The 14,173-nt window shown below is 44.2% G+C and overlaps 1 protein-coding gene across 4 annotated transcripts in view; it reads left to right on the top strand.

Annotated features, from left to right (window-relative positions):
• LOC124284802 (dynactin subunit 1-like) overlaps positions 1-14,173 on the top strand; it is a 52,871-nt gene that overhangs the window by 11,734 nt on the left and 26,964 nt on the right. For 3 of the 4 annotated variants that reach the window (XM_046720915.1, XM_046720917.1, XM_046720916.1), the window contains exons 11-20: positions 5,879-5,983; positions 7,586-7,687; positions 7,927-8,016; positions 8,339-8,455; positions 9,926-9,976; positions 10,947-11,046; positions 11,498-11,583; positions 12,303-12,430; positions 13,293-13,407; positions 13,861-13,914. In XM_046720915.1, the coding sequence (XP_046576871.1) occupies positions 5,879-5,983; positions 7,586-7,687; positions 7,927-8,016; positions 8,339-8,455; positions 9,926-9,976; positions 10,947-11,046; positions 11,498-11,583; positions 12,303-12,430; positions 13,293-13,407; positions 13,861-13,914 (948 nt within the window). The remainder of the gene's footprint in view (positions 1-5,878; positions 5,984-7,585; positions 7,688-7,926; positions 8,017-8,338; positions 8,456-9,925; positions 9,977-10,946; positions 11,047-11,497; positions 11,584-12,302; positions 12,431-13,292; positions 13,408-13,860; positions 13,915-14,173) is intronic. The other variant, XM_046720918.1, reaches the window with a different exon arrangement.

Raw genomic sequence — 14,173 nt, 5'->3', positions numbered from 1 at the left:
AACATTCACTCTCTAGGGGTGGATACGTGCGGTTCGGCGCTTTCTACTTCCGTGATTGGCTCTACGTTTTCTACCCATGCACCGCTTGTTTCCAGTTCGGTGCTCTCTTACCCTCCTGTGGTATCTACTAGTATGATGTTGAGTTCCAGTTCAGCACTCTCTACATCTGCCTCATATGCCGTCCCGCCTGTTTATGGAGCACTGCCGACTTCCAGTACACCGTTTACCTCTGATGTGATGAGTACTTTCGCTGCACCGCTTGCTCACGGTTCAGCGTTTACGGTCAGAGCGCCGCTTGCTGTCAACTTGCCCTTTGCTCCCAGTTCGGCACTTGCTACCAGAGCGCCGCTTGCTCCCAATTCGACGATTACGTTCAGAGTGCTGCTTGCTGTCAATGTGCCCTTTGCTCCCTGTTCGGCGCTTGCTACCAGAGCGCCGCTTGCTCCTGATTCGGCACTTACTATCAGAGCATCGCTTGCTCCAGGTTCAATGCTTGCTGGCAGACAGCCACTTGCTCCCGGTTCGGCGCTTACTGTTGAAGCGCCACTTGGTATCAATGCGCCACTTAGTTCCGGTTTGACGCTTGCTGGCAGAGCACTGCTTGCTCCCGGTTCGGCGCTTACTGTTGAACCATCACTTCCTGTCAATGTGCGGCGCTTACTGTTGAAGCGCCACTTGGTATCAATGCGCCACTTAGTTCCGGTTTGACGCTTGCTGGCAGAGTGCTGCTTGCTCAGGTTCGGCGCTTACTGGTGATGCGTTACTTGCCTCCTATGTGCCACTTGCTCCTGGTTTGGCACTGAATGTCGGAGCGCCTCCTATTTCCAATATGCCGCTTGGTCCTGGTTCGGCGCTTCCTGTCAAAACTACGCTTGCTGCCGGTGTGATGCTTACTTCCAGTGTACCACAGTCTTCCAGTGTGCCACTTTCTACTGTTTCAACGTTGCCACCCTTACCAAGTCATCCACCCATGCCAGCCTCTGGTTCTACATTGCCTCCTACTGCGGGTACTACGTCTCACACATCGGCCAGACCTATTTTACCGGTTTCCTGGGATCCGTCTTATTAGAGTTCTGCGCGTCTCGACCTCTTGATTTTGATGCCATCGTTCACGCTGTGGCTGCGGTGTTACGTCTACCAGTCCCAGCTCCAGTATCGACAGTTCAGCCAGCTGGGCCTCCGGCCGTTCCACATCGTTCCAAGGATGAAACTCCTCTATCAGCTATGCCATCTCCCACTTCAGATGGCACTTCGGCTTCAGATGTCAGCATGGATGCTGTCGACACACCTCAGTTATTAGTTTGGATTGCTGATAACCTTCGACTACATCGTAGCAGTTCACCTTCGGACTTGTTGACTACCTATGATATGAAACCGGGGATAGATTTTGGACAGATCTGTTCCGTCAAACTTGGTCAGGCAGATCACTCTTTAACGGGGCTATAAGGGATATAGCTGCTAAGGTTGGACAGGATGCTCATTTGCAAGTCTCAGTGGAGCTGTTGAAGTTTCAACGATTGCAAGTAGAAGATTCGTTGCGTCAACTGCGGCCAGCTACCTATGTGCCGTCCAACCCAGATCTTCGTTTGGGATCTTCGACCTCTTTTCGAGGAAGAGGTTCGAACAGAGGATGCGCCGATCGTTCACTGCTTCTCGACCAGCTTCCGGTTCCGAGCAGTCCTCCAATCAGAGGACCCAGAAGCAGTGACTTGATGACTTCCGCCTCAATCGTACCTATCAAGACTTCCCCAGTGGGCGGAAGACTTGGGATTTATGCCCTCAATTGGAGCATCTTAGACGATCCTTACGTTCTCTCCACTCTGTCTCTCCACTCTGTTTCAACTTTCGGTCATCGGCAACCCTCCTCTCACATTGTTTCTGGAGCACAGGACGTATCCCGCTCGTCAACTGACTGTGCTACAATCCACCATAACTACGCTTCTTCAGAAACTTGCAATCGAATCCCTGGGCTCGGCTCTGACTAACCCGGGGCTCTACTCTCCAATATTTCTGGTCCCGAAGAAGGATTCAGACAAGTTGAGACTCATCTTCAACATGAATGTTTTCAACGAGATGTTCCTACAACCACCGCCTCATTTCCGTTTGGTGTCGGTGGCTCTACTCAAGACTATCATCAAACCGGGGGATTACATGGTCAGCCTGGACCTTCAGGATGCGTACCTTCACATCCCGATCTTCCTGGACCATTGTCTTCGAGGGCACCCACTACCAGTGGCGGGTGCTCTTGTTTGGAATTTCTTCGGCTCCGTGGTTATTTACACGGGTGACGAAGCCCATCACCAGCTTCCTTTATCACAAGAGGATACTGTCCGAGACGTACATCGACGATTGTATCCAGGCTCAGACCGACCGTGCACTCCTCTTACATCACATGGAGTTCATGATGCAGCTACTTCGGCAGTTAGGTTGGCTGGTCAACATGGAGAAGTCAGAGCCAGTCCCTTCATGCCGCCTGCAGTTCATCGGGGCGGTGTTCGACACAGAGCTTAGCAAACTGTTTGTGCCGAGGGACTGTTTCAACAAGATCCGGCGACTAGTTCCCCTTGCGTTATCTCAACCCAGGACGTCAGTGGCAGGAGCTCCTGGCTCTCTTGACATCGGCCCAGGCGTTGACCCTCAGGGGTCAGCTTCAACTTCAACCATTGCAGTCTTTCCTGGCTCCACACATCAGGGTGGGCAACACGCTTTCCCTGATCAAGTTACCTCCGGCGCTCTATCCCCATCTCCTCAGGTGGATGGAAGAGTTGAACGTCTGCGGAGGAGTTTGCTTGAGGCTGTTCGTCCCGACTCACCACCTGTACGTGGACGCATCTCTACACGGGTGGGGCTCACCTTCTCAATCAGCAAGTGGCAGGGCGGTGGTGTCTCGCAGATCTCGCGAGAGATTCTACGATAGACCTCTCTCATGGTCCGGTCGGACAATGCAGCGGCAATGTGGCACATCAACCGGATGGGATCGACAGGGTCTCCTCAACTCCTGCAGTGGACACAACAGTTCTTCCAGCTGGTGGACGATCTCAACATCTCTGTTCGAGCCAATCATATTCCAGGAGTGAAGAACGTGATTGCAGATTCTGTTTCCTGGCTGCTTCGTCCCTCCCCGACAGAGTGGAAACTACATCCTCAGGTGTTCCAGACCATCTGCTTTCCGTTGATGACTCCGACAGTGGATCTGTTCGTGACTCGCTTCAACCACCAGTTACCTCTGTTCGTGTCTCCGATTCTGGACCCTCTCGCCTGGGATCTCGACGCTCTAACGATTCCTTGGGACGACCTAAACGCGTGTACGCGTTTCCACCAGTGGCCCTACTTCCACGCATACTACTGAAACTACGCACGACCCAGCGGATGACAGTGCTTTTGGTCGCGCCCGAGGGTGGTTCATCGATCTACAAGAACTAGCCGATCCAGATCCTGTACCACTTCCCGAACATCTCGATCTTCTGGTGCACCTGCACTCCGATCAGCTGCATTGGTCTCCGCTCACACTTCATCTGCACGTTTGGCGCATCTTCATAAGTCGCTAACTGCGAAGGGATATTCTCAGCGTGTTGCTACTGCCATCACTACAGCACATCGCTCATCTACTAGGTCACTCTATGATGACAAGTGGAAGAACTTTGAAGCAAATTGCTTTTCCCACTACTGTTTCGCCGCAGTTGGTGGCAGAGTATCTCCAACATCTTCGTACCTCCAAAAAGCCTAAGGGTTCTACATTGTCTACTAAACCTGGCAGCTCTTAACACTGGTATTGCGCCAGTCACTGGTGTGAAGGTATCGTCTGTTCCTGAGCTCCAGTCTCTCCTCAGATCTTATAGACTTGCTGACCAATCCCGGAAGTTCCGACCACCATCTTGGGACCTTTCTGTTGTGCTTAATCATCTTACGTCAGCGACTTATGAACCCTAGGAGGGAAAAGACTTTGAGCAGATAACTTTCAAGACCTTCTTCCTCTTGGCTTTGGCCACTGCTGCCCGCATTTCCGAGTTACACGCCCTCAACGTCTCCCGGGTGCTGTTTGAGAGGTCAAGACATGCTAAAGTCTTTCTTGGTTTGCGGTGGGATTTCGTCGCCAAGAACCAACTACCTGGACAGCCGGACCGCATGTTCACAATTCCGCCACTGTCCACTGTCTTGGGTCCTGATGACACGGAAGATCTCTCCCTGTGCCCAGTTCGGGCACTGCGGATCTACTTAGCTGCCTCTAAAGACCGACTCAGGTTGCATAAGAGACTTCATCCCATTGTCTGCCGCCTCCACCTCAGAAGTATTGCGCACTACCTTGGCGTTCTGGTTGAGATCCACTATCCTGCGTGCCTATGCCTATGCCGACCTTCCTCCACCTTCTACAGCGAATCCTCATGAAACTCGGGCCCTAGCTTCCACCATGGCGCTTCATAGGAACTGTTCCCTCCAGGCAATCATGGAGGGATGTTATTGGAAGTCGGATACTGTTTTCGCCCCACACTATCTTCAGGATCTCTCGGTCACGGAAGTGGAGGGGCTACACCAGTTCGGCCCTCTGGTCCTAGCTCAGCAGTTGCCATCGCCCCGTGCTTGCAGATGAAACAGTCCTTCCGTGTGTCGGTTTTGCTTCTGTTGCTTCTTAGACCACCTCTCCTGGGGAACTAGGGCGTGGCTGCACTGTCATAGTTATGACTCTATAGACTGAGAGGCCAGACTTGTGCTACATGCAGAGGTGGTCGACACTCTCTGAGCAATTACCTGCGTGGTTTTCGAAGCGTTCCGCTCCTAAGTCCTTTCTCACCTTTGGTAAGTTAGGGGGATTGGTATTGAACGTTAAACGAGTTGAGTAACCGGGCTATTCCCTCTTTCACCTCCTTCCAGCTTGTGTCTGTGGGGTAGTTTCGAGGCAGGGACTGTCCAGATTAAGGTCTTCGACTTTAATTCACTGGGGTCACTTGATAAATCGCGGGAGACGGGGTCTACTTGCCAAACTGCGTCCTTTTGTTTGTCAAAAGTTGCGGCTGAAAACCATATTAATTCGGGACCCCCCACTCCCTAGAGTTTTTGTGCTGTGTAAGCTTAGGGGTTATCAGAAGCAACCCATCACAAGTTCGGAGTTAACATATCGGGAGTTGGTGCTTTCTCCTGGCCTCCTTGTGTTATCGCACCTCACGGGAGGGTGGGGAGGCCAGGAAGTTTTGATTCAACTTAGCCTACAGCACGTTTCCACATAAGGTCGTAGAAGAAGAGAGGTGCATACCGTGAGATAGATAAGTATATAAATAACAATTTATAGTATTATTTTCAAATTTAATCCATTCAAATTTTGCTTGACATGTCAGGATTTACACAGATTCACTTGCATAATTTTTACAGTTGTATCAGATTTGTTTGAAGCTCTTCTCATTCTGCCTTGTCCCTGATAACTCTGTATATATGTACCCGTGAAGGTCCAGGTTAGAATATTGATCTTCAGTAACCCATGCTTGTCGTAAGAGGCGACTAACGGGATCAGGTTGTCAGGCTCGCTGACTTGATTGACACATGTCATCGCTTCCCAATTGCGCAGATCGATGCTCATGCTGTTGATCACTGGATTGTCTGGTCCAGACTCAATTATTACAGACCGCCATCATATAGCTGGAATATTGCTGAGTGCGGCGGAAAACTAAACCCACCACTCACTCACTCACTCACTCACTGTATATATGTGTTAAAGATTTGGCCTTGTGGTCTCTTTGGAGTTGTATCAGTACAGTTGGTGTTTTGATGTTTACACTGTAATTCATGTAACACTGGTGGAATTCTCAGGGTCAGGGAATGTTCAACGATCAAGATCTAAAACATTATCTGAGAAACTGACCATTAACTCTGGTTTCCATGGTTACAGGTGGATGCTGCACTTGGTGCCGAGGAGATGGTAGAGAAATTGACAGATAGGAACCTAGAACAGGAGGAGAAGATCCAACAACTTGTTGAGGAGAATGCCGACCTGGTAAGTCATCTTTGGTAGATATTGACCTGTTGTATGTCATGTGATGAAATATGGTAGATATCAACCTGTAGGATGTCATGCCATGAAATATGGTAGATATCAACCTGTGGGATGTCATGTGATGATATATGGTAGATATCAACCTGTTGTATGTCATGTGATGAAATATGGTAGATGTCAACCTGTGGTATGTCATGTGATGAAATATGGTAGATTTCAACCTGTGGTATGTCGTGTGATGAAATATGGCAGATATCAACCTGTGGTATGTCATGTGATGAAATATGGTAGATATCGACCTGCGGTATGTCAAGTAATGAAACATGGTGGATATCAACCTGTGGTATGTCATGTGATGAAATATAGTAGATATCAACCTGTGGTATGTCATGTAATGATATGTGGCAGATATCAACCTGTTGTATGTCATGTGATGATATATGGCAGATATCAACCTGTGGTATGTCATGTGATGAAATATGGTAGATATCGACCTGCGGTATGTCAAGTAATGAAACATGGTGGATATCAACCTGTGGTATGTCATGTGATGAAATATGGTAGATATCAACCTGTGGTATGTCATGTAATGATATGTGGCAGATATCAACCTGTTGTATGTCATGTGATGATATATGGCAGATATCAACCTGTGGTATGTCATGTGATGAAATAAGGTAGATATCGACCTGCAGTATGTCATGTAATGAAACATGGTTGATATCAACCTGTGGTATGTCATGTGATGAAATATGGTAGATATCAACCTGTGGTATGTCATGTAATGATATGTGGTAGATATCAACCTGTTGTATGTCATGTGATGATATATGGCAGATATCAACCTGTGATTTGTCATGTGACGGTATATGGTAGATATCAACCTGCAGTTTGTCATGTGACGGTATATGGTAGATATCAACCTGTGGTATGTCATGTGATGATTTATGGTAGATATGAACCTGTGGTATGTCATGTGATGGTATATGGTAGATATCAACATGTGGTATGTCCTGGGATGATATATGGTAGATATCAACCTGTGGTATGTCATGTGATGAAATATGGTAGATGTCAACCTGTGGTATGTCATGTGATGAAAATATGGTAGATATCAACCTGTGGTATGTCATGTGATGATTTATGGCAGATATCAACCTGTGATATGTCATGTGATGGTATATGGTAGATATCAACCTGTGGTGTGTCATGTGATAATATATGGTTGATATCAACCTGTGGTATGTCATGTGAGGATTTATGGTAGATATCAACTTGTGGTATGTCATGTGATGATATATGGTAGATATCAACATTTGGTATGTCCTGGGATGATAAATGGTAGATATCAACCTGTGGTATGTCATGTGATGATATATGGTAGATATCAACCTGTGGTATGTCATGTGATGAAATTTTGGCAGATATCAGCCTGTGTTATCTGATTATGCAGTGACAGTGGATATCATGGTATGTCATAAGCCATGTTATGCTGTGTGATGCTGTTTCATGTCATAGGAGGTACTACTTGAGATGGAATATGTTGTGCAGTATTTCTTGTGGTATGATGTCATGCCTTCAAATGTCTGTCTGGCATTGCAGGAAGCGCTTCATGAAATGAATGAGGAACTGCAGGAGAACACCAGGGAGACAGAGCTGGAACTGAGGGAAGAGCTTGACCTTACACAAGCCAAGGTCACAGAGGTGAGGTCAAGGTCAACTTGTTTGAATAGAAAACATGAGAAATGTGAAAGAAGTAGCTCTTATGATGATGAAATTAACAAAACTGTTTGGACTGAGGTTTATGTCTGCATTTCTTCAGGATCATTAAAAGTAGGCTATCGGGTTCAGGTCAAAATAATGGGTAGTTTTAAGGTTTAAGGTAAGCGTTTCTTACCCATGGTCGTGAATGACTAACAGTGATCACATATGTGCTGTTTCAGACTCAAAGGAAATTGGACGCTACTCAGGAAACAATGGCTGACTATGAGGCCACCATAAGCAAGTTCCGTGACTTGGTGTCCCAGTTGCAGGTAGGTTGTAATGTTCTCTCTTTGATCAGATCATTAAGATTCCAGTTGAATGTGATCAAGTTTGAGTGTTCACTGTTGGAATGCATGGGTTGGTATTGATTCTCATTTGATCAATAAGGATGTCAGTGAGTTATTATGGTTTTAGGACACTTTTAGCAATATCTCATCAATGTAATGTTCTATGAAACCAGAATTGGGCTTCATGCATTGTTGGGAATCAAACCTAGGTCTTTGGCATGATGAGTGAATGCTTTCACCATTAGACTACCCCCAAAGATGTAAGAGATGGATCAGTTATGTTTCTTTGTTTCCATGGTAACAGGATGCGAACCGAGAGTTACGCAGCAAACAGCAGGAGTCTGAACACAAAGCGGAAACACCAGCCATCGAGATGTTTGACTTCAAGGCTAAGTTTGCTGAATCTAAGGCTTATGCTAAGGTAGGGTGACCTGTTAATACAAAGCACACTGCATGGATGTCATGTCGTATGTACTTCACTGTCAGTGTGGTTGTCCTTGTTGACTGTTGTAGTGTAGCCACACATCACTCTTTGCTCCATCTCCGCATATGTAGGACTACCACGAACAGGAACCTAATCATATCTTCCACTTCTTGTTCCTGTATGGCTTTAAGTTTAACTCACTCACACACTACCTCTTTCATTATGCTCCATCTTTACTGGATGCCTGGTAGTAACTTTACTTTGTGTGTCACACAGTTTAAATGTGTGTACCTGTACAAACACAGAAGCTACATAGAAATAACTCTATGGAACAAATATTTTGTGAATACATCTTCTTGTGCTTCTGTTGATGTGATAGACATGAAACAGTCACATATGTTTCTGATACTCCTGTTTTAGAGTGCTGTGGCTTATGTATAGGTTATATGTTCATATTTGATGATAGAATTAGAATTTAGTCCAAATCTGCAGCTTTGTTAGTTTGTTGACATGTGAGCATGTACCTTGTAGTCATGTATACTAACTGGCATGCGCACAATTAACAGGGGTGGAAAAATGTTTTTAATTAAAGACCTGTGAATTTTGTTTTGACAAGTTAGGCCAGACCAATTTTATTTCTTGTTTTACGGATCCACCTGTTGTAATTTTTTTCAAGAATAAGAAAAAAAAGGAAAAAATTCCTTGCTCAAAAAATGAAATCCTAATGTTAATGTGATATAAGTGAAATAGTCTTGAAATCAGTGTGAAACTAACTCACTCAACTTATTTTTAGTTGATAAACCAAAAGAGTTAACATGGAAACTCTTGTGGGTTTTTGCTTTCACTGGTGATTTTTTTATTTATTTTTTCCCCTCCTGCCTTAAGGTTTTCAGAGGACAAAAATCTGTAAAACAAGAAATAAAATTGGTCTGGCCTTACCTAACGATGTTCCTGGTAATGTTTATGTAAAGCATCCTCTGGTCCATGTAGGCACGGAGTGATAATGAAATAATGAAACATGTTGTTGTTCTGTCGGAAATGCGTATGTATGTGGTTCATACTTTCCAGAATCCTGTTTCTGTTCTTAACTTTAAGTCCCAAAAAGAAATTTCTTAAACAACTGATCCTATTTGCTATATATACTATGTATAGCGTCTACGCATTGATGAAAGATTTGGACGATATTTTAGTGGTGTATATATTGGTGAGCTAAAAGGTCTGGATAAACAACATGATTTTACAGATGAACTGTAGCAATCTGGAGGAATTGCTTGATCCATAACATTTTATGAGTAGGATATGCCTTCATAAGCCAGACCTTAGTTTTAGAGTCAATAATGTCATTTTTTCCACCCTTGGTTAAGCTTACACAAACTGCATGCATATATGGAAGTGTATTGACGTGTCCATCTCACTGTACCATGACAATGTGCACACTGATGTCTGTTTGTATATGTATGGCTGTAGGATGACATGGCCAGGACGTGCCCAAAACGGGACCCATTGTCCTACCAGAAGGTAACAGCTTGTCACGGCAATGGTTGTTCACCTGTCTGCAGCTCCTTCTCTTGTTTGAGTTCAGTTCTTGATGTTACATGTATCTATGTGAAAACTGAAATCCTACAGTCACACTTATCATCCGTAATGATAAGATTTAGACAGTAATACAGTGTTTCAGAGATCTGACATGACAGTATGTAACCTATGAAGGTATTCTAAAACCCAATCAGATCTTCTTCTACTGTTTGTTCTTATTAGAGTAATTGAAGGAAAAACATACTTTGAGTTTTTAATTTTGTAATGTAACATCATTTGTTTTTGTAACTTTGGCTCAGGGATCAGCTGTGTTTTGTTTATAAGCTTGGGGCTTTCAACTATTCTCTCTCTCTTGCAGATTGTTTCCCTTACAGATTGTCTCCCCTGGAGATTTCCCATTGCTCTTGTGTAATCTGTCAGTTGTTATACTATCGCCTGCTTTACATTAGTGAAATATTATGTCAAACAAACATACCTGATTATTGCTATATACAATAATATAGGTATCACATGACAACTCTCACTGCATAGCTGTGAGATGTAAGTATACGATAACTGCTTGTATGTGTAGATACAGTAATGCACAATCATAGGTATTTTACAAAACATGTAACTACTAGTATGTGTGATATGTAATGGCAGGTACAGTAATATAGTTTTCTAGTATGTCTATCGGAAAGAATGTTATCCATGTTGATTCCATTGCACAGATGTTGGACAGCATTCCAAGGTCTTGCTTCACTGTGTACTTTGAATATTTTACTGCTCTTACGGTATAAGTCATTCTGTCTTCAGGAAAGATCCATTAAAATAGGTGGTGGTTTATTTCCTGTGTATTATTCATGGTTATGTAACATTTGCATGTGGGATTGTGCCTGCTTATCAGGTGATATGTTGTAGTATGTAGACATGGATGAGACATGTAACACTGGTATTGTTGTTGATGTTGTAGACTATTGACATGGAGTTGAGGAAGCTGGAGGTGCACCAGGCCAACTCCCATGTCCAGATGCTGCTGTCTTTCATGCCAGACTCCTTTATCAACAGAGGAGGTAGGTACAATGAGGTCCTTTATCTGAACAGCAGTGGTTTGTGATCCTTATCTGATCTGGTATGTCAATCTCACCTGATACAGTATGTGAATCTCATCTGGTATGTGAATCTCATCTGATACAGTATGTGAATCTCATCTGGTATGTGAATCTCATCTGATACAGTATGTGAATCTCATCTGGTATGTGAATCTCATCTGATACAGTATGTGAATCTCATCTGGTATGTGAATCTCATCTGATTTGGTTTATGATCCTCATCTGGTCTGGTATGTGAATCTCCCATTCTGGTATGTGAACCTCGTCTGATCTTGTATGTGAATCTCACCGGTTTGGTATTTGAATCTGATTCTGATCTGTCATGTGAATCTCCCGTGATCAGTCATATGAATCTCCCATTCTGGTATGTGAATATCACCAGATTTTATATGTACACTGCATCTTGTTACAGGGGATCATGATGCTGTCAATGTCCTCCTCATGGTACCACGTATCATCAACAAGACAGAACTACTTGCCTCGCAGGTGAAAGACAAGGTATGTATAGGTTATGCTGGATTACATGATGGCAGATTTTCATTGTGTACAAGTAATAATAGTAATAATGCGTCCATTTATATAGCGCCAAACTCCACACTAGGTATGCTCATAGAGCTAACAATCAAGGCACAGCATATTATTACCCCAGATAATCCAAGCTGCCTGTTAGGCGCTAGAAGGTTATAGTCATATGACTTTTTCCACCGGGTACCCATTTTCCTGCTGGGTGAACAGAGACAATTTTGAACAAACTCACTTGCCTAAGGTGAGACCACATGTGTCACATGTGCTTCGTTGTGGGGCAGGACTCAAGTCCTAGAAACTCTCAGGAGTCAAGCTGCCAAACACGGTCACCCATCCAAGGACTCTCCGAGCTTGACGCTGCTTAACTTCACCGATTTGTGACCTGAGCTTTGAGCACAGGACCATGTTAGATGACCACAATACACATGTTACATGATCTATATATAATATATACATCATTTGATACATTTGATCTGTGATAAACACAACGCATAATGCACTGAAGTCACAGCAGTGTCAGATCCTATAGGACTTTAAAGCACTCTGCTGCATTATGATAGCTACACCTGAAACGTAAGAGGCAGCTAATGGGATCATAGGGTGAGGCTCACTGACATAGCTGAGTCGTGACTATGTGGCGTTAAACAAACACATGTAACTGTCAAGACTGACCAGTGATATGTTGCTTTCAGTTTGAAATTGTTGACGCCATCACTCGCGATGATGTGTTGAAGAGTCACAAGGCAGAGCAGAACAGCTTTGCCCATGAGCTTGTGTTGATGCTGAATACCTTGCAGGGCATCATGAGACAGTATGAGAGGTATGTAGAGAAGCCTAGTGTTTGTTTCCAGTGAAATACCACATGGCCATACACTGAACAAAGTTTTAGACTGTAGACACTTCTAAGAACATACGAAAGCCTGAGTGGAAGTGAGTTGATTTGCCTTTTGTTTGTGAAGGGTGCCACCATTGGGCAGAATGCACTTACCTCCATGCAAACAGCTGCTATCGTCATTGTTTTAGTGATTCATAAACGTTATTTGCCCATGATAGAATCAGAATTAAACAGTCGATTCTTTCTTTCTGCTCACTGCGAATAGCTGCAACATTGCTGATGCGGCATTAAGCAATATTCACTCACTCTTTCCTTCTGCAGGCTAAACTGTGTTTGTTATTCTGTCCATATTTTGAGTAGTATCTGCTAGAAGTGATCTGAAGTGACAGGTTAGAGCAAGTAGATTCTAAAGTTTTTGGTGCAGAATCTTCATCCTTCAATTGTCTAAAAGAAGTATCCCTTACTTCTTTCAAGTTTACCCCAGAGGGGTTCTATGTTATGATAGGCTTGACTAAGTGGATGATAGGGCATTCGGACACAGTGATTGGGTGGTTGCATGTCATGACACTCACACAATGTGGATTGATGCTTACATCATCAGTCACTGGATTATCTGGTCCAGACTCAGTTAATCATATAGCTGGAATGTGGAATCAAACCACAAAGCAACAACCCAAATCAAGTCTAAACATGTAATCCAACTGTCCTGGGCCTCCTTTCACAAAGCACTAGGGTGATCGTAAGTCACTAAGGTAACCTTAGTGCAATGTTAAAGAATGGGAGATAAGGTTAACCTTAGTAAAGATTGCTTCATGAAAGGAGTCCCTGTGTGATTGTGTGTTCACAGTGCTCTGAGCAGCTGTAGCACTGAGCTGTTCACCAAGATCGGGACGTTGCTGCCGGAGATGATGGCTCACGAGAAGGCGGTCGACTACTTCATAGACTTGCTGAGGAAGGACCAGGTGAGTCCCCTGCTCAGCTAGGTATTACTGTTAGTGGGCTTCAAGATCAGCCAGGTATTACCGTCAATGAGGTATTTTTTGGTCCGTGAGATATTCTGGATCCTCGAAGTATTCCTGGATATGTGCTGTGTTTGGGGATAAGTGGTGTGTTTATGGGATCAAACGTGAATTTCTTTGATCAGTTTTGTGTTTCCAGGATCAGTGGTGTATTTTTATTATGATCATTGGTGCATGTATAATTCGTGACTTTCTATTTCTTAGATCAGTGATGTAATTGTCTGAGCAGTGGTGTACTTCGTTGTGCTCATCGGAAATATCTTTTTTTACATGAATTAATTGTTGTTGAAGTTACGTTTTGCAATACAATAAGGTCTAGATTAAGGAGGAAAAGTGTTTTTATATACAAAACATTGTCTTCACCGTCGCACTCACCTGACTTTTCTGTTCCATCAGCTGGATGAGACAATTTCCCTGGAACTGCTGGAAAAGTCCATCAACTTCTTCCAGGTAAGTCTCCCTGACCTCTGTGAGTGCTGTGGGTGTCTGAGTGTATGAGAGTCCTTGAGTGTTGGCATTTATACCTATGAGAGTGTTTCCTGGGCCCTTTTACGTGTACTGATAAGGTGATTGTAACTGCCATGCTTTAACACAGACTAATGGCAGTCACTTTAGCAGGGCACAGGTGTGTGACTTGTTTATGAACAGCATGTCTGAGAGTAGGAGTCCTAGTATCCTAATGAATAGTTGACCAAGAGCCTGGTGTTGG

The sequence above is a fragment of the Haliotis rubra genome, unplaced genomic scaffold, assembly GCF_003918875.1.
Source record: "Haliotis rubra isolate DU_JTF1 unplaced genomic scaffold, ASM391887v1 Scf345, whole genome shotgun sequence".
NCBI lineage: Eukaryota > Metazoa > Mollusca > Gastropoda > Lepetellida > Haliotidae > Haliotis > Haliotis rubra.
Note: the sequence above shows the minus strand (reverse complement) of the source record. Positions and strands in the feature narration are given on the sequence as shown.